Below are 20637 nucleotides of genomic sequence, written 5' to 3'. Positions count from 1 at the left end.
GCTAATTCCACACAGTGTAGCTAATTCCACACAGTTTAGCTAACTCCACACAGTGTAGCTAACTCCACATGAAGTGTTGCTAACTCCACACAGTGTAGCTAACTCCACATGAAGTGTAGCTAATTCCACACAGAATGTAGCTAACTCCACACAGTGTAGCTAATTCCACACAGTGTAGCTAATTCCACACAGTTTAGCTAATTCCACACAGTTTAGCTAACTCCACACAGTGTAGCTAATTCCACACAGTTTAGCTAATTCCACACAGTTTAGCTAACTCCACACAGTGTAGCTAACTCCACACAGTGTTGCTAATTCCACGCAGAATGTAGCTAACTAATTTAGAAAACAGTAGCGGTGGTTAGTAATCTGAGCCTGTTTAACTGAAACATCAGTTAAATTTCAGCACCTTAAGGCTCTAAAACAGCATCACATCCTTTCTTCTGTGTCTCATCAGAAGCTCCTGATGCCCGTTTGTTGAAGATGATTTTATCTCAATCTGCAGCTTCTTGTTCGCAGGTGTTCATCTTGCAGATGTTCACAAAAGGCAAGAGTTTTTCTATTCTTCTTTTCTTTCCTCTTTTTGTGTCTTGCCTTATTTTCCTTCCTAAACAAACGCCTCCTCTCATCTTTCTCATCTATTTTCCTCCTCCTGCTGCCTTTCTTCCTCACCTGTTTTTCTCTCTCAGTCCCATTATTTTCTTTTTTCTCCCACTTATTTTATCTCCTTCATCATTTCTCCTAGTTTCCAGTTATCCCATCGTTCCTCATTTCTTCTTCTCTTCATGATTTCTCCTCCCCTCTCCGCCCTCGTCCTTGTTTTCTTTTCCCCATCATCATCCTGTTTCTCACCACCTCATCTTTCATTTGTTCACGTCACTTTCAGTCTCTCACCTCCTCTTCATCACACCTTCCTGTCACCCTCTCCTTATTCCCTTTATTTCCTCCTATAGTTCCTGCCCTCCTGTGTTCTCTCCTCCCATCTCCTTGTCATTAATGGACACGTTTCTTTATCCGTCCTCCCTTTGCAATAATGTTCAGTATAATCTGTCTTTAGATGAATGGCCTTTAATCCTCTTTGTAACAAGTCGCCAATTAGAAATTCTCACCATGACGCCGGCGCTCGTGTGCATGTCAGGATGAGGATGACTCCTGGAGCTGCTGTGGAGTTTGTCTGCTTTGTTGTTGGATTTTTAACCTACAAATTGGGGCAGAACTCCTCGAGTAACTCATTAATAACACATTATTTTCTCCGATGCTTCGTTTAACTCCCACCAACACGTTTTGCTCAGCGGTCGCCCGGTTTCACCTGGTCAGTCTGCGGCAGCATCACATACGAATATAACCGGGGTTTGCTCTGTCATAAGGTGAAATAACGCCAAACGTTACATCAGAAGGCGATTATTGATCATGTGATCTGGAAACATCCTGGTTCAGCACCAGCTGGAAGAAAGTGCCCCAGAAACCGTGACGGCGTTTGTGAGGCCCAGCAGTGATGCTGGCTGCTTTGCGCTCACATTTGGTGGAAAAAACGAGGGCCAGAGCAGTCCGGTCCAGTTGTTCTGGCTTTGTTCTGTTGACTCTTTAAAGCAGGGGTCGGGAACCTTTTTGACTAAGAGAGCCATGAGAGCAAAAAATTTGGAAATTTATTTCAATGAGAGCCATATAATATATTTTAAAAGTGAATTCAACTAAATGTCAGTATAATAAGCCTCTGAATTTATTAGCATATTATATTAGCATATATTAGCATATCATTTATTAGCATACTCGCCCTCTGTGAATGGTTTTCCGTTCCTCACTATTGCTAAAGATCCAGCAAAGCTAGCAGAATTATAGCCACCTTGCCGGGTTGCTGCAGGCTGCTTGTACCCTGCTCAGTAGCTCTGGCTTGTACCCTGCTCAGTAGCTCTAGCTTGTACCCTGCTCAGTAGCTCTAGCTTGTACCCTGCTCTGTAGCTCTGGCTTGTACCCTGCTCAGTAGCTCTAGCTTGTACCCTGCTCAGTAGCTCTAGCTTGTACCCTGCTCAGTAGCTCTAGCTTGTACCCTGCTCAGTAGCTCTAGCTTGTACCCTGCTCAGTAGCTCTAGCTTGTACCCTGCTCTGTAGCTCTGGCTTGTACCCTGCTCAGTAGCTCTAGCTTGTACCCTGCTCAGTAGCTCTAGCTTGTACCCTGCTCAGTAGCTCTGGCTTGTACCCTGCTCAGTAGCTCTAGCTTGTACCCTGCTCAGTAGCTCTAGCTTGTACCCCGCTCAGTAGCTCTGGCTTGTACCCTGCTCAGTAGCTCTAGCTTGTACCCTGCTCAGTAGCTCTAGCTTGTACCCTGCTCAGTAGCTCTAGCTTGTACCCTGCTCAGTAGCTCTAGCTTGTACCCCGCTCAGTAGCTCTGGCTTGTACCCCGCTCAGTAGCTCTAGCTTGTACCCTGCTCAGTAGCTCTAGCTTGTACCCTGCTCAGTAGCTCTAGCTTGTACCCTGCTCAGTAGCTCTAGCTTGTACCCTGCTCAGTAGCTCTAGCTTGTACCCTGCTCAGTAGCTCTAGCTTGTACCCTGCTCAGTAGCTCTAGCTTGCACCCTGCTCAGTAGCTCTAGGCACGCTTTCTTTCTGCTGTCTCCTGCCGGGTATTTTGATGCAAAGGTAGCATGGCGCGTGTCGAAGTGCCGCTTTACATTCGACCGTTTCATCGATGTAATTTTGTCTTTGCAAATTAGACACACCGCAGAATTTGCTCTCTCCACAAAGGCGAATTCTTCAGTCCATTCGGCCTGAAATGTACGATACTCGTCATCTTTTTTTCTTTTCGCCATCTTCTTCGTCGAAGGGTTAGCTTTGAGCTAATGACCGAGCAGACTGATTCAAAAGGGGGCGTTTACCTGTTTTACGCTGCAACGTAGTCCAGTATCATCCAATTAAAATAATGGACAGTTGCTCCTGCAGCCCTGAACAGGACATGAAAAATCAATGGATGGATTAAAACAAGTGAGAATATTTAGTTTTATGCAACATCAAAAGAGCCACACCTGGCTGGCGAGCCATAGGTTCCCGACCCCTGCTTTAAAGGAACAAACACAAGCTGCTGTCTGCTGTCCAAAACGAACGAACAGGCCTGTTCAGGCCTGCTTCTACCAGTCGGTCATCATGTGAAGATGTTTTATTTTCTGCCTTTCTGCGGGTTAGATGAGTAATAAAGGGATGGAGGGATCAGCTGGGGATGCTAATTGTGATGTTTAGTCACAGACTGATTGAATGATGGACAGAATAACCACTGTTAGGGTTTAAGTTGGTAAAGAAGTGACCTAATATGACACATAACCAGCAGCTGTGAGATTCTGAAGTCCTCACGGTGTCATTGGGTTCTTCCTCTCATCAGTTTGCTGTCACAGACGTTCAGGCTGTTAAAGCTGATGGTTCCAGCTCTGCAGTTCCTCTGTATATCACCTGTTTATTCCTAGTTACTGTCCACTAACACCTGGAGTCCTGGTGAGTCGTTTCATTAAGTTTGAGCCATCAGTACAGAAGCAGAACACTGCCTGAAAGCTTCGTCTGTTTACCGGCTGATGAATTCGTTTCTTACCCGACGGTGTGAGAAAAAAAGAGGATTTTCAACACTTTAAAGTCATTTATGAGCTTAACTCAAAGGTAGAAAGTCAGTTTGATTAACTTGTGTGAAACCTGATGACAATAATCAGTAAAAACCTGATTTATCTGCTAGAGAATGGATGAAAAAATGAACAATTGAGATCTTTTCAGCGTTTTGATGCAGAACGTCCAACCAGACCTTATAGATCCTTCAGTCTTCTGATGGTGTTTGAAGCTCCTGAGGGATTTAAATGGTTTCTAAATGGTGAGATCAGGTGTTTACGTCACCGGGAGGCGGTTTGTATTCATCATTGAGGTTGTGAGCTTCTCTTATCTCCGTTTTCACTCATTTTTCTTCAGATTTTCCTTCATTTCTGGTGTGCCTCGGCCTGGTTTTGCACTTTGCACAGCGGGCGTTATCAGGCAGCACATGTGCCACGCCACCGCTGAACTGGGGGGTGAGATGACAGCTAATCGATAACAGCGTCCTGACCTTCATCTGAGGCCTGTCAATCAGCTGCATCCTGATAAAACCCAGAGCAGGTGGTGTCAAACACAAGCAGCTGCCGGTGTAAGCTCTCCTGTTTCTGCTCTTACTCTGCTTTCACACAAAGAAGATGAGCTCTCTTCTTCTTTTATGATTCAAACCCGAGTTTTTGCCTAAAGTTAGCGGCTGGGTCATCGTTTCGGTGGATGGAGCAACCACGGCCTCCTCTGGAAGCTGTGAGACCGACTCATCGCACCTTTGAGCTGCAGCGCTCTTTCATTGGACCGTTACCGGCTGTAGATTCCAGCTCGGGTTATCAGAGGAGCAGCAGCCAATCGGCTGGCAGCAGCAGCTAATAGCCTTGATAATCAATTTGTTGGCTTCTTCTAATTTTAAATCCAATTACCCCGCGGTGGCGGGGGGGCGGGGCTATTGATGGGGTGCTGCTGCACGGTGCCAGTGAGTTGACAGAATAATTTGTGCAGATGGAGCAGTTTGTTTTTGTTTTTGCAGCACACACACACACACACACGTGCACACGCATACACACGTGCACACACACACGTGCACACACACACGTGCACACGCATACACACACACGTGCACACGCATACACACACACTTTAACAGGAGGTGAGTTCAGGTCAGGCAGCAAATCAGGTCAATCTGGCACCGAAGCAAACGGTAAATAAACAAAGTGTGTGTTATCGACCTTTAACCCTCTGCTGTCCCGGTTCCCTCTGACACACACTTCTGTTTCATCGCTTCCCTCGTCTTCCTCCCGTTGCTTCCCTCGTCTTCCTCCCGTTGCTTCCCTCGTCTTCCTCCCGTTGCTTCTGTTCGTCTTCCTCCCGTTGCTTCCCTCGTCTTCCTCCCGTTGCTTCTGTTCGTCTTCCTCCCGTTGCTTCTGTTCGTCTTCCTCCCGTTGCTTCCCTCGTCTTCCTCCCGTTGCTTCCCTCGTCTTCCTCCCGTTGTTTCCCTCGTCTTCCTCCCGTTGCTTCTGTTCGTCTTCCTCCCGTTGCTTCCCTCGTCTTCCTCCCGTTGCTTCCCTCGTCTTCCTCCCGTTGCTTCCCTCGTCTTCCTCCCGTTGCTTCTGTTCGTCTTCCTCCCGTTGCTTCTGTTCGTCTTCCTCCCGTTGCTTCTGTTCGTCTTCCTCCCGTTGCTTCTGTTCGTCTTCCTCCCGTTGCTTCTGTTCGTCTTCCTCCCGTTGCTTCCCTCGTCTTCCTCCCGTTGCTTCCCTCGTCTTCCTCCCGTTGCTTCCCTCGTCTTCCTCCCGTTGCTTCTGTTCGTCTTCCTCCCGTTGCTTCCCTCGTCTTCCTCCCGTTGCTTCCCTCGTCTTCCTCCCGTTGCTTCCCTCGTCTTCCTCCCGTTGCTTCTGTTCGTCTTCCTCCCGTTGCTTCCCTCGTCTTCCTCCCGTTGCTTCCCTCGTCTTCCTCCCGTTGCTTCCCTCGTCTTCCTCCCGTTGCTTCCCTCGTCTTCCTCCCGTTGCTTCCCTCGTCTTCCTCCCGTTGCTTCCCTCGTCTTCCTCCCGTTGCTTCCCTCGTCTTCCTCCCGTTGCTTCCCTCGTCTTCCTCCCGTTGCTTCTGTTCGTCTTCCTCCCGTTGCTTCTGTTCGTCTTCCTCCCGTTGCTTCTGTTCGTCTTCCTCCCGTTGCTTCTGTTCGTCTTCCTCCCGTTGCTTCCCTCGTCTTCCTCCCGTTGCTTCTGTTCGTCTTCCTCCCGTTGCTTCTGTTCGTCTTCCTCCCGTTGCTTCTGTTCGTCTTCCTCCCGTTGCTTCTGTTCGTCTTCCTCCCGTTGCTTCTGTTCGTCTTCCTCCCGTTGCTTCCCTCGTCTTCCTCCCGTTGCTTCCCTCGTCTTCCTCCCGTTGCTTCCCTCGTCTTCCTCCCGTTGCTTCCCTCGTCTTCCTCCCGTTGCTTCCCTCGTCTTCCTCCCGTTGCTTCCCTTGTCTTCCTCCCGTTGCTTCCCTCGTCTTCCTCCCGTTGCTTCTGTTCGTCTTCCTCCCGTTGCTTCTGTTCGTCTTCCTCCCGTTGCTTCTGTTCGTCTTCCTCCCGTTGCTTCCCTCGTCTTCCTCCCGTTGCTTCTGTTCGTCTTCCTCCCGTTGCTTCTGTTCGTCTTCCTCCCGTTGCTTCCCTCGTCTTCCTCCCGTTGCTTCCCTCGTCTTCCTCCCGTTGCTTCCCTCGTCTTCCTCCCGTTGCTTCCCTCGTCTTCCTCCCGTTGCTTCTGTTCGTCTTCCTCCCGTTGCTTCCCTCGTCTTCCTCCCGTTGCTTCCCTTGTCTTCCTCCCGTTGCTTCTGTTCGTCTTCCTCCCGTTGCTTCCCTCGTCTTCCTCCCGTTGCTTCTGTTCGTCTTCCTCCCGTTGCTTCCCTCGTCTTCCTCCCGTTGCTTCCCTCGTCTTCCTCCCGTTGCTTCCCTCGTCTTCCTCCTCGTAGAGACGCCGCCTCGTTGAACGCCATCTTTTCTGAGCTGTGTTGCAGCTTCTTCTTCTTCTTCTTTGGGAAAGAAACGTTCCTTAAACAGAATTAATTAGTCAGACTCACTTGTTAGAGCTCAGATTTTCTCACCTCGTACAAAACAAAATTAAATCTGGTCACTGATTATTCCTGAAAAAGGATGAAACTGCAGAGCTGCACTGCACCGATGAAACCAAACTCTTGAAATGAATCTCATTTTCACATCAGTAAATCTGGAGCACCGGTCTGCAGTGTAATTTAGAATTTGGCTGCGCTGGTTTATGGTCAAACTGCTCATAATTTACTGAAATCATTCAAAAAGGCCTTTTTTCCTCAGTATCTGAACGTTGCTGCAACCAAAACCCGCTCTGATGCCGATAAACAAATGTTTATTCTTCCCAAACAAGCTGAACAAAGTAAGGCCTTTAAGATGCACTTCTTCTGTTTGTTTTAGCCTCCTAAGAGCAGGAAAATGAGCTGTTAAAACCTGGTTTTCCATCTTTGGCTCTTTCCCAAACCCTGAAAACACCAAACGTGCCTCAGCAGGATGGAGAGTCGGCGTCTGACGGCTTTGTTTTTCACTCTGAACTCAGCTGAATGTGGAAGAAGTTCAGTCCTGTAAGAGGATGATGAAGGGAAGAGGTGATGGAGGAAGAGGACAAGAAAGGAGACTCTAAAAAGGAGGAGGAAATGTCTAAAGATGGGAAGGAAGTCACTGGACTGATTGGAACCAAACACTTGAAATGAATCTTATTATCACCTCAATAAATCTGGAGCACAGGTCTGCAGTGTAATTTAGAATTTGGCTGCGCTGGTTTATGGTCAAACTGCTCATAATTTACTGAAATCATTCAAAAAGGCCTTTTTTCCTCAGTATCTGAACGTTGCTGCAACCAAAACCCGCTCTGATGCCGATAAACGAATGTTTATTCTTCCCAAACAAGCTGAACAAAGTAAGGCCTTTAAGATGCTCTTCTTCTGTTTGTTTTAGCCTCCTAAGAGCAGGAAAATGAGCTGTTAAAACCTGGTTTTGGATCTTTGGCTCTTTCCCAAACCCTGAAAACACCAAACGTGTCCTCTAGCCTCAGCAGGATGGAGAGTCGGCGTCTGACGGCTTTGTTTTTCACTCTGAACTCAGCTGAATGTGGAAGAAGTTCAGTCCTGTAAGAGGATGATGAAGGGAGGAGGTGATGGAGGAAGGAAAGGAGACTCTAAAAAGGAGGAGGAAATGTCTAAAGATGGGAGGGAAGTCACTGGACTGATTGGACCCAAACACTTGGACTCTATTAACCTTTGATTAGCCTTGAATAGAAGAATCTCGTGTTGTTGGAAGATCTGCTGAATGAACCCGAGCTGGAAGACTTGGTTAATGCTCCATCCATCCATCACCTCCACCCGTTCATCTCAGCTGATTTCTATCTGTGAAAGAGCTCATCTTTCATGCTTCCCTCTGACTTTGAATGCAACACGCACACATTAACGCGCCTTTTATTCCACACAGTAAAATTTACCACAATAAATCGGAGCACTTCATCACAGCCATGCGAGCGTCTCGTAAACCCAGAGTGAAAGTGGTGCTGCCCGCTGATTTGTGGGCCGTGTTTCCAACGATGCGTGAGGCGATGCGGTCCAGCAGAATCTTTAGATGTCTGATACTGTCCCCCCATAAACTGCTGCTGCAGACTTCTGAAAGAAGGCGGTTCTGGTTCTGCTGCTGGTGACCAACAGTCATTCCCAGATGGATCTATTCCCGTCTTCACTGCTCTTTCTGCAGAGCAGAAGTCTTTATTATTAGTATTTCAGTGCATAGATCTGCAGAAAGACTCCATTTTCTGCAAAGGTTTCAGCACCAGAACAGATCCAAACTAGAAGTCCAGGGAGTAACTGTCAGAAATCGATATTAAACCCTCAGAGAAGGTGATTCTTTCCGTAATAAAGACTTCATGAATTGGTCTCTGGTTGGAGCAGCTATTTCTTTATAATTCCTTTCAGCTGCAGAGTATTTAGTTTGATTGTTTGCAGATGTTGAGTCAACAGCTGTTCGTCCCAATTAAACTTCACCTTTAAACCCGGATATGATTCATACTTCTGTTTGAATTCATCTACAAAGGTTCTTCCTCTTGGATTGAGGTTGATTTTCCATCATTTCAGCCACTGCTCCTCTGAAATATGACTGAAAAATTCCTTTTCCCATCATGCCTCGTACAGGTTGTGCTCGTTACTTCCCTTTCTTCAACACTCTTGAAATAATTTGACCCAGAATCTGCCTCAGAGCCACTCATAAACCCATCCAACCTCCTTTTGTCGGTACATTTTCTGGGTTTGTGATCTGATGTTGCTTCAGCTGGTCTGGTGTAGGTTCAGTGACATCATCTGACTAATAAATGAGCTCAGCTGACTCATCAATATGAAGCATGTTTTCCTTTAGAAAAGCTTTGAAAAATGCTGTGAATCAGTCGCGTTTCCATTCAATTCAATTAAACTTTATTTATAAAGCGCCAGATTACAACAATTGTCATCTCAAGGCACTTAAGTAATAAAGTCCAATTCAAGCCAATTTGAATTCAATTCATTGTAATTATAATCCAATTAATTCATATGGAGCCAATTCAAAAAGACAGAAAAGAGGGAAAAGAGGGGGGAAAAACACCATAACACCATTCAAAGGATACCTGCTGGAACAGGGAAACACAAGTTAATAACCACAATAATGTCACATGGACATAAAATCATTTGAGAAATTAAAGAGGAGGAAAAAGAGAGCAAAGTGAGGCAAGGTGGGACAGATGAGCTCCCCCAGCAGTCTAAGCCTATAGCAGCTTAACTATGGGATGTTTCAGGCTCACCTGAGCCATCCCTAACTATAAGCTTTATCAAAAAGGAAAGTTTCAGCCTGATCTTAAAGGTAGAGAGGGTGTCTGCTTCCTGAAGCCAAACTGGCAGCTGGTTCCACAGAGAGGGGCCTGATAACTGAAGGCTCTGCCTCCCATTCTGCTTTTAGGGGCCTGATAACTGAAGGCTCTGCCTCCCATTCTGCTTTTAGGGGCCTGATAACTGAAGGCTCTGCCTCCCATTCTGCTTTTAGGGGCCTGATAACCGAAGGCTCTGCCTCCCATTCTGCTTTTAGGGGCCTGATAACTGAAGGCTCTGCCTCCCATTCTGCTTTTAGGGGCCTGATAACTGAAGGCTCTGCCTCCCATTCTGCTTTTAGGGGCCTGATAACTGAAGGCTCTGCCTCCCATTCTGCTTTTAGAAACTCTGGGAACCACAAGGAAACCTGCAGCCTGAGAGCAAAGTGCTCTGTTGGGGAAATATCCAACTGTGAGATCTTTAAGATGTGATGGAGCTCGGTCATTAAGAGCTTTATATGTCCAGGTTCCATCCAGGTTAAAGCAGATAAACTCGCTGTGTGACGTCACCAGAGGGGCGATGTACAGGTTATGTTGCCCGTGGTTGTAATTCAGTAAAAGAAGCAGCTGTTCTAACGGGAAACAAACGGAGGAATCACTTTCATCTCTGGAAATATCTTGGATATTGCATCTGGGAGGAATTGTTTCGCTGCTGGTTTAGAGCACTTAAAAGCCTCCTTTAGCCGTCTGAAGCTTTTCTTTGTAGTGACCGAACCGCTCAAAGCCTCCCTCTTGACCGTCGGTCACGTCCACCTTAATTCACCCTCTTCTTTGTCTTTATCGCTCTGTCCTGAAGCGCTTTGTAGTCCTTCCACACTGCAGTTTGTAAATAATAACGGCTTTGGAAAAGAACTGGTTCCTTTGTGGCGAGGTCCAAAACGTCTCCTTTGGCTGCGTTTGAATCATGAGCCTCAGAGCTTTTGAAGCCCCGCAGCTCTGCAGCTTTCTGCAGAATCACAGCGATCAGGTGACTGTTTCAGTGCCAAAACACGTGTGTTATGTTGTCTAAGAGTGTAGATTAGCTCCCGTTGCTTCACTCTCCGGCAGCTTTTCTGTGTAAGCCTGATAAAAGAGACATAAACTCCTCGTAGAAACTCTTTAAAGCTGTTTTTTTGCAGGGATGTTGGTTTATTGAACAGGAATAGGCCGACAGTGGCAGGTTAAGATCAGATTAAGTCAATTAAATTAGGAAGTTAAGAGCTTTTTGTTGTGCTGATGTCTGTTGTCATTGTTTTTAATTTAGTTTTTTGTGTTTGTAAAGACTGATTAATGTTTAATTTGGGTTAAATTCAATTTATAAAGCTAACTAAAGTCATCTCAAGGCACCTTAAACATAGACTGATTCAGTCCGATTGTGATCCAGTTTAATCCAGTTCATCCATCCTTTTTATTTACCCATTTTATCCGATTCAGGGTCACAAAGAAATGTGTTTGGGGCGGGATTCAAACTGGGCACCTTCCTGCTGTGAGGCACCGTACGAACCACCTCACCACCCTGCAGTTTGCACCTCTGTGCTGTAGAAAAATGCAAATATTTGCTATTGAGAGATACTAAAAACCTTAATAGAGACGTTTGTTGCCTTAAGTGTGTTGTTTGCCTCTAAAAAGATAACATTTCTGTATTTCATGACACTCTGGAGGTGTTAATCCCTCATTTCTATGTTTTAGTCGAACATTTTTGATAAAAAAACAATGCAACACACCCCCCCACCTTACATGTTTTGAATATTCTTAACCCATCTGATTAAATGACCTGGTCAGCTCGGCATCAAGCTCTGCAGCCGCTGCTTTTAACGAGTCATTACCGGCACGGAAACACCCAGAAACACCCAGAAACACTGGAGAAACACTGGAGAAACACCCAGAAACACTGGAGAAACACCCAGAAACACTGGAGAAACACTGGAGAAACACCCAGAAACACCCAGAAACACTGGAGAAACACTGGAGAAACACCCAGAAACACTGGAGAAACACTGGAGAAACACTGGAGAAACACCCAGAAACACCCAGAAACACCCAGAAACACTGGAGAAACACCCAGAAACACTGGAGAAACACTGGAGAAACACCCAGAAACACCCAGAAACACCCAGAAACACTGGAGAAACACTGGAGAAACACCCAGAAACACCCAGAAACACTGGAGAAACACTGGAGAAACACTGGAGAAACACCCAGAAACACCCAGAAACACCCAGAAACACCCAGAAACACTGGAGAAACACTGGAGAAACACCCGGAAACACCCAGAAACACTGGAGAAACACCCAGAAACACTGGAGAAACACCCAGAAACACCGGAGAAACACTGGAGAAACACTGGAGAAACACTGGAGAAACACCCGGAAACACCCAGAAACACTGGAGAAACACCCAGAAACACCCAGAAACACTGGATAAACACCCAGAAACACCCAGAAACACTGGAGAAACACCCAGAAACACTGGAGAAACACTGGAGAAACACTGGAGAAACACCCAGAAACACTGGAGAAACACCCAGAAACACTGGAGAAACACCCAGAAACACTGGAGAAACACCCAGAAACACCCAGAATCACTGGAGAAACACCCAGAAACACTGGAGAAACACCCAGAAACACCCAGAAACACCCAGAAACACTGGAGAAACACTGGAGAAACACCCAGAAACACTGGAGAAACACTGGAGAAACACCCAGAAACACTGGAGAAACACTGGAGAAACACTGGAGAAACACCCAGAAACACTGGAGAAACACCCAGAAACACTGGAGAAACACTGGAGAAACACCCAGAAACACTGGAGAAACACCCAGAAACACTGGAGAAACACTGGAGAAACACCCAGAAACACTGGAGAAACACCCAGAAACACTGGAGAAACACTGGAGAAACACTGGAGAAACACCCAGAAACACTGGAGAAACACCCAGAAACACTGGAGAAACACCCAGAAACACTGGAGAAACACCCAGAAACACCCAGAAACACTGGAGAAACACCCAGAAACACTGGAGAAACACCCAGAAACACCCAGAAACACCCAGAAACACTGGAGAAACACTGGAGAAACACCCAGAAACACTGGAGAAACACCCAGAAACACTGGAGAAACACTGGAGAAACACTGGAGAAACACCCAGAAACACTGGAGAAACACCCAGAAACACTGGAGAAACACCCAGAAACACTGGAGAAACACCCAGAAACACCCAGAAACACTGGAGAAACACCCAGAAACACTGGAGAAACACCCAGAAACACCCAGAAACACCCAGAAACACTGGAGAAACACTGGAGAAACACCCAGAAACACTGGAGAAACACCCAGAAACACTGGAGAAACACTGGAGAAACACCCAGAAACACTGGAGAAACACCCAGAAACACTGGAGAAACACTGGAGAAACACTGGAGAAACACCCAGAAACACTGGAGAAACACCCAGAAACACTGGAGAAAAACATCTGGCACAAGGCCATCAGGACACGAGATTTCTCACGGATACAAAGTTTCTTACTTCTAAAATAAGCGTCACATCCTCACAAAAACAACTGCATTCCCTCTTGCTGCAGCAGGGAGGGATAACTTCTCCTCTTCCCCTCCTCGGTGATGCAACCCTTCAGCTGTAGTTAACATCAGAGCACTGCTGCATCCTTGACACCCCTCCACCTTTCCAGAAGCAGCTCCTCCATTAGCTGTAACATCCACTCAGCCTCCACATCACGTCTCTGCCCTCCTTCTGCTGCTCAAGTGACAGAACAGGCAGGAACCAGGCAGCCATCAACAGGAAATCACCTTCTGAGCAGCAAATGGAGCTCAAAATAGAAACCAGAGTGATTAGAGCTCAGGAATGAGGACAAAGATACGCTGTGAAGGCTAATTCAAGCTTCATACCTTAAGATGAGGTGAGTTTTGAAAGATGAAAACAGTGGAGACGGAAATAAAACATAAAGCAGGTGAAGAGATCCAAAAATACTCCACAAAGAAGGAGCAAATGAATGAATAGAAGTGAGAAAATACAGCTGACCCTGGATCTGTGACAGTCGGCTAACTTCACACAGAGTTTGCTGCTGATAGTTTTGTGCAACATGGCAGGATATTTATCAGATTTTGAGTAAGATGGACGTTCTTACCGGAGTGAATAAACTGTGCTGCAGGGGGGCGTGTGGATGAAGTGGTCCCAGTAGAGTGCCTGTGTAGAAATCCCTCCGTTAGCTCTCCTATAGCTGCAAGTAGCCACATAACAGCAGCTATGAGCTAACAGAGCTATGAGCTAACAGCAGCTATGAGCTAACAGCAGCTATGAGCTAACAGAGCTATGAGCTAACAGAGCTATGAGCTAACAGAGCTATGAGCTAACAGCAGCTATGAGCTAACAGAGCTATGAGCTAACAGAGCTATGAGCTAACAGAGCTATGAGCTAACAGCAGCTATGAGCTAACAGAGCTATAGCACACGTTCATTCATTCATTCTTCTTAAAGTATTGGTGAAATAAAGACAGATAATGCCTTATTTAGAGGCTGCATCCTCTAAGCCCCGTTCACTCCGTTATATGGATCTCCAGTTATCTAAATATCTTCTGAAGGACGCCGACTTTCACCAAACTGTTCTCAGTGAGCAGATGAACGTATTTCATGCCAGAAATAAGGTTTAAAAACACCGGAGTTCCCCTTTAAATCTGAGAATTGGAGGTGAAGATGTAAATTAAAACTGAAAAAAGAGAAAAATGTCAGAGTGAAATATCATCAGCTGACGTCCTGCTGTGAAATGAGGCCCACAGGCGTCCGAAAGCACGAAGAGGCGGGGAAAGACAAAGCGAAGCGGCCATCTTTAAGGGCGCAACGTTGAATAATTTAAAGGTGGCGTCTGGTCCGACTCTGATGCAGAAACCGGACAGATCAGAAAACAAAGAAACCTCTTCCTGTCCGAGACTCTGATGAGGTGGCTGTCAGGATCCATTTAGGGAAACTGGGATGCAGCACGCCGTCCAGCAGCACGCCGTCCAGCTGCACGCCGTCCAGCAGCACGCCGTCCAGCAGCACGCCGTCCAGCTGCACGCCGTCCAGCAGCACGCCGTCCAGCAGCACGCCGTCCAGCAGCACGCCGTCCAGCAGCACGCCGTCCAACAGCACGCCTTCCAGCAGCACGCCGTCCAGCAGCACGCCGTCCAACAGCACGCCGTCCAGCAGCACGCCGTCCAACAGCACGCCGTCCAGCAGCACGCCTTCCAGCAGCACGCCGTCCAGCAGCACGCCGTCCAGCAGCACGCCGTCCAGCAGCACGCCGTCCAGCAGCACGCCGTCCAGCAGCACGCCGTCCAACAGTACGCCATCCAGTAGCAGCACGCCGTCCAGCAGCACGCCGTCCAGCAGCACGCCTTCCAGTAGCAGCACGCCGTCCAGCAGCACGCCGTCCAGCAGCACGCCGTCCAGCAGCACGCCGTCCAACAGTACGCCATCCAGTAGCAGCACGCCGTCCAGCAGCACGCCGTCCAGCAGCACGCCGTCCAGCAGCACGCCGTCCAGCAGCACGCCTTCCAGCAGCACGCCGTCCAGCAGCACGCCGTCCAGCAGCACGCCGTCCAGCAGCACGCCGTCCAGCAGCACGCCGTCCAGCAGCACGCCGTCCAACAGCACGCCTTCCAGCAGCACGCCGTCCAGCAGCACGCCGTCCAACAGCACGCCGTCCAGCAGCACGCCGTCCAACAGCACGCCGTCCAGCAGCACGCCTTCCAGCAGCACGCCGTCCAGCAGCACGCCGTCCAGCAGCACGCCGTCCAGCAGCACGCCGTCCAGCAGCACGCCGTCCAGCAGCACGCCGTCCAACAGTACGCCATCCAGTAGCAGCACGCCGTCCAGCAGCACGCCGTCCAGCAGCACGCCTTCCAGTAGCAGCACGCCGTCCAGCAGCACGCCGTCCAGCAGCACGCCGTCCAGCAGCACGCCGTCCAACAGTACGCCATCCAGTAGCAGCACGCCGTCCAGCAGCACGCCGTCCAGCAGCACGCCGTCCAGCAGCACGCCGTCCAGCAGCACGCCTTCCAGCAGCACGCCGTCCAGCAGCACGCCGTCCAGCAGCACGCCGTCCAGCAGCACGCCGTCCAGCAGCACGAACTGAGGCAAAAGACTTAAAAAATGAAACATTTTCGCTCTTTTCCTGGGTTTTATACCTTAGATAATAATATAAAAATAAACGTACGCTGTGTGTTTCGGTAAAGTTTGAACGCCACATCTATGACGCCACATCAAAGCAGAGTCATGGATTACGGTTCTGTGCCGTAATAACTTGGGTCAGAACCACACAGAACGCCTTCCTTCACCTGCAGATGGAAGATTTTCCTTCTCAGACGATGTTTCTGCTGTGATATTCTGACGTTTTATTGGTTTATTGATTTCATTCTCCTTTGCTGCTCCTCTCTGATCCAAAACTCTGGTTTCTGAAACGTCAGAAACGGGATGAAACCAAGAGAAACGGGTGAATAAGTTCTTTAATGATGTGGATGAGCACAGCCTGTAATGCATCACCATAAAGACGCCGCTGTGTGCGGCGGCGGCTGATGATGACGGCCGTCTCCCAGAGCCGGGCAGGCGTCGCCATCGTAAACTAACATCATGCATTTCATGAATACATCTGCATTCATCAGCTGGAGCTGATGCACAAATGAAATCTCACACACCCAGAAAAAGGCCAATGAGCATCACAGTAAGATGGATAATGTTCCCAAAGTGTGTTTACTGCAGGAGGTGATTAAAGCAGCTCCATCTGAGCTCCATCTGAGCTCCATCTCCATCTGAGCTCCATCTGAGCTCCATCTCCATCTGAGGTCCATCTGAGGTCCATCTTAGGTCCATCTGAGCTCCATCTGAGGTCCATCTGAGCTCCATCTGAGCTCCATCTGAGCTCCATCTGAGCTCCATCTTAGGTCCATCTGAGCTCCATCTGAGCTCCATCTGAGCTCCATCTTAGGTCCATCTGAGCTCCATCTGAGGTCCATCTGAGGTCCATCTGAGCTCCATCTGAGCTCCATCTGAGCTCCATCTGAGCTCCATCTTAGGTCCATCTGAGGTCCATCTGAGGTCCATCTGAGCTCCATCTGAGCTCCATCTGAGCTCCATCTGAGCTCCATCTTAGGTCCATCTGAGCTCCATCTGAGGTCCATCTGAGCTCCATCTGAGCTCCATCTCCATCTTAGGTCCATCTGAGCTCCATCTTAGGTCCTTGTGAGCTCCATCTGAGCTCCATCTGAGCTCCACCTGAGCTCCATCTGAGCTCCATCTGAGCTCCTTCTGAGCTCCATCTGAGCTCCATCTGAGCTCCATCTGAGCTCCACCTGAGCTCCATCTGAGGTCCATCTGAGCTCCATCTGAGCTCCATCTGAGCTCCTTCTGAGCTCCATCTGAGCTCCATCTGAGGTCCTTCTTAGCTCCATCTGAGCTCCATCTGAGGTCCATCTGAGGTCCATCTGAGCTCCATCTGAGGTCCTTCTGAGCTCCTTCTGAGCTCCATCTGAGCTCCATCTTAGGTCCATCTGAGCTCCATCTTAGGTCCTTCTGAGCTCCATCTGAGGTCCTTCTGAGCTCCATCTGAGCTTCATCTGAGCTTCATCTGAGGTCCATCTGAGCTCCATCTGAGCTCCATCTGAGCTCCATCTGAGCTCCATCTGAGCTTCATCTGAGCTCCTTCTGAGCTCCATCTGAACTCCATCTGAGCTCCTTCTTAGGTCATCTTCCTCCTGCATGAATCTCAGTTCACTTATTTGCATCCTCCATTCACCTATGACAGTAAATGGGGGGGGTTGTATCGTTCCAGCGTAATGAGGCTGCACCACTGTTAGAAAAATTAACTCACAGACAACGGTATGAAACCAAGAAATCCCTCAGAGGCCTCAGAATTTTACTTGCAAGGGGAGAACGACACAGGAACCTTCTCTCTGCAGATTCACAAGGTTCTCCAACGAGTGGCTGCCTCCCTTTACCTTTTATTAGGTGACACATACATCCAATCCTCTATGTGCCCAGGTCTGGTTTATCTCCTGAGTTTGGAGGCATCTCCTTATTTGGGGAGTTATAAAGATAACGATCAGTTCTTCAAACACAGCTCTCTTTGTCTCCCAACTTCTCCTGGTGAAGTTTTGATATGAAATGGCCTCTCTGGCTGTGACTTTTATTCAATGATAATAAGCAAACTTTTCTGACAACCACCTGCTGTGTGGGTGGGAAAGGAGGCTGAGTCTGAGATGGAGTGATGGTCAGTCCACTGCATGTGGTGTAGAGATGATCCTGAATGAGATGCAGAGATCTTCTTCTTAATTTCACGGGAACATCTGGCTTCTATCCAGAGCTACGATGAGACGGGACGAGAGAAACCTGATCTCAGGGCAGATCTGAACAGATTAACAATGATGCAGAACTCTGTTTTGTGACTGGCTGAACTGATAAAGTTTAGTTTCCACTCGTCTTCCACATGCTGTGAAGAGGTTTCACTTGGAGGAAGGAAGCTGCTTGTTGTGGATTTCTGTGAAATGCTTTAATCGGCTCTGAATGGTTGGTGTTGGAGTTAAAACAGGCTTTTAGACAGTTATAAACAGCTCTGTGTGAAACACATCATGTCATATATAAAGATACGTTACATCTCACATCATTTAGCTTTGGATCCACAGATGAACGAACCTCTTTCAGAGAGTCTAAAATCTGCTGTTTGGTAAATTAAATCCTCTGAAAGCAACGTGGAAGTTTCATTAGCTGAGATAAACTTTGAAATTAAAGCATTAAATCTGTTAATGTTCTAATTATTCCCGCCTCTGGCCTCAGGTTTGTGACTTTGGGCTGTTTGTCAGCTTTTCTTCAGAGAAGAACTGAGGCAGAGTTGAATTTAAGTGAAGCAAAAGAGGAAAAAAACAGGCTTTTTCTCTAAAGTTGGAGCTTGTTGGAGTCTGTGATGATCAGAAACCAGCGTATAGTGGAGCATTTACTGCGTGAAACAGCCAGAGCAGTGTAGGAACAAGCTGTTAACTCATCAATATTCAGTTTCACCAACACCATGGGACTAATTTCCAGTGTAAACTGGTGAAAACTGATTGACGGCAGAAGTTTTAACTGTAAACTAATAAAACACCTGGTGAACTGGAGGTGTTGGTTTCAGCCGACGTTCACGAGCACCAGCTGTGCACGTTCATCCCGCCCTGAGTGCGTAATAAAGCTCAGACTCTGGCTGTAACTCGGTGCCTTTTCAGAAAGAGATATTATGAATCTGCTCTTCGTGGACTGAAAGAGAAAAAGTTATTTCTGAACTCCAACAGAACACAAGGTGCCAGGAGATGATTGGGGTGGATTCCTCCTCTGGAGTGTTTCCAGGTGGTTCTGCAGAAACCGAAGTCTTCCAGCAGCACAGGAGGTGAAATCATCAGGAAACAGGGTCACTGAGGCAGGAAGGGGAAGCTGCTGGAATTATGGAGGAAGCTTTTAGAGCAGAAATCAGAAGGAAAAGGGAGTTATTAAACCTCAGCTCCCCTTTGAGTGAAACTACTGTTAAAGATCCGATAAGATGATGTTTACGAAGCATGTCTGGATTCCTCTTTGTTCATAAAGAGAACAAAAAGCTGCATCAGTCCTGCATGCGTCACATAAATCCTGCTTTACCTGCCTTCGTCTCCATCATCGTGTTTCTTTCTCTTGAATCTGGTCTTCTTTTCCTCCTGAAACGGTCTCCTCCACGACTGTTTTAGGTTAAACGGGAGCTGTTAAAGCGGTCGCTGAAACAAGGCGAAACGCTTTGAATAAGGCGCCGCTCCGCTTTGTGAACGGTGCAGAAATGCTCCGTGGACCCTTCAGTCACAGAAAAAGATTCAGAGAAATGTCTGAACATTTCACGTTAGCATTTTAATGGAAATTATTAGCGTGTTAGCTGAGAGGTCTCTGTTTCTGTTTCTGTATTTATCAGACGCTTTTATCCAAAGCGACTTACAAATGAAGATATAACAGCTTTATAAAAAGCTAACAATAAGCTACATAGAAGGAACCCAGGAGTCCGACTCTGTCAGAGGGGACAGAGTAGAGATAGGGTGCAGGCATAGAAGGAAGAGCAGAAAGATAAAGTTCAGAGATAGAGGGGGGAGGGAAGTACAAGGTAAGTGCTGGGATAGGAGATGCTCTCTGAAGAGCTGGGTTTTCAGGAGCTTCTTGAAGATAGACAGGGACGCCCCTGTTCTGGTAGCGCTCGGTAGGTCATTCCACCATCGTGGGACGACACATGAACAGAGTTTGGATTGTCTTAGGCGTGGTGTAGGAGCTGCTAGACGACAATCCTGGGACCAACGGAGGGACCCAGTTGGGACAGAAGCCTTTGCAAGAGCATTCAAGGAGATGGAGCCGTTCCATTAAGCTCTTTGTAGCTAACATCAGGGACTTGAACCTGATGCTAAGGGCAGCCAGAGGAGCTCAATGAACAGAGGGGGGGCGTGTTCTTTTAGGCTGATCCAAGACCAGACGCACCGCCGCGTTCTGGACCATCTGCAGAGGTTTCACAGGCTGGAGACCAGTTAGGAGACCAGTTAGGAAACCAGTTAGGAGACCAGTTAGGAAACCAGTTAGGAGACCAGTTAGGAGACCAGTTAGGAAACCAGTTAGGAGACCAGTTAGGAGACCAGTTAGGAGACCAGTTAGGAGACCAGTTAGGAAACCAGTTAGGAGACCAGTTAGGAGACCAGTTAGGAAACCAGTTAGGAGACCAGTTAGGAGACCAGTTAGGAGACCAGTTAGGAAACCAGTTAGGAGACCAGTTAGGAGACCAGTTAGGAAACCAGTTACGAAACCAGTTAGGAGACCAGTTAGGAGACCAGTTAGGAGACCAGTTAGGAAACCAGTTAGGAGACCAGTTAGGAAACCAGTTAGGAGACCAGTTAGGAAACCAGTTAGGAGACCAGTTAGGAGACCAGTTAGGAAACCAGTTAGGAGACCAGTTAGGAGACCAGTTAGGAGACCAGTTAGGAAACCAGTTAGGAAACCAGTTAGGAGACCAGTTAGGAAACCAGTTAGGAGACCAGTTAGGAGACCAGTTAGGAAACCAGTTAGGAGACCAGTTAGGAGACCAGTTAGGAAACCAGTTAGGAGACCAGTTAGGAGACCAGTTAGGAAACCAGTTACGAAACCAGTTAGGAGACCAGTTAGGAGACCAGTTAGGAGACCAGTTAGGAAACCAGTTAGGAGACCAGTTAGGAAACCAGTTAGGA

At 47.8% G+C, this 20637-nt stretch overlaps 2 protein-coding genes across 4 annotated transcripts in view; both read left to right on the top strand.

Annotated features, from left to right (window-relative positions):
- Nucleotides 1–20637, top strand: part of grid1b (glutamate receptor, ionotropic, delta 1b) — a 595515-nt gene that overhangs the window by 103374 nt on the left and 471504 nt on the right. The gene's annotated exons all lie outside the window — the stretch shown is intronic.
- On the top strand, nt 14178–15527 carry LOC140278858 (uncharacterized). The gene is made up of 3 exons (XM_072373955.1): nt 14178–14253; nt 14374–15262; nt 15305–15527. The coding sequence occupies exons 1-3, from the start codon at nt 14178–14180 to the stop codon at nt 15525–15527; spliced, it is 1188 nt and encodes a 395-aa protein (XP_072230056.1).

This window comes from Leuresthes tenuis, unplaced genomic scaffold (assembly GCF_036924035.1).
Source record: "Leuresthes tenuis unplaced genomic scaffold, fLeuTen1.0.hap1 SCAF_20, whole genome shotgun sequence".
NCBI lineage: Eukaryota > Metazoa > Chordata > Actinopteri > Atheriniformes > Atherinopsidae > Leuresthes > Leuresthes tenuis.
This window is presented reverse-complemented; position numbering and strand designations above follow the sequence as displayed.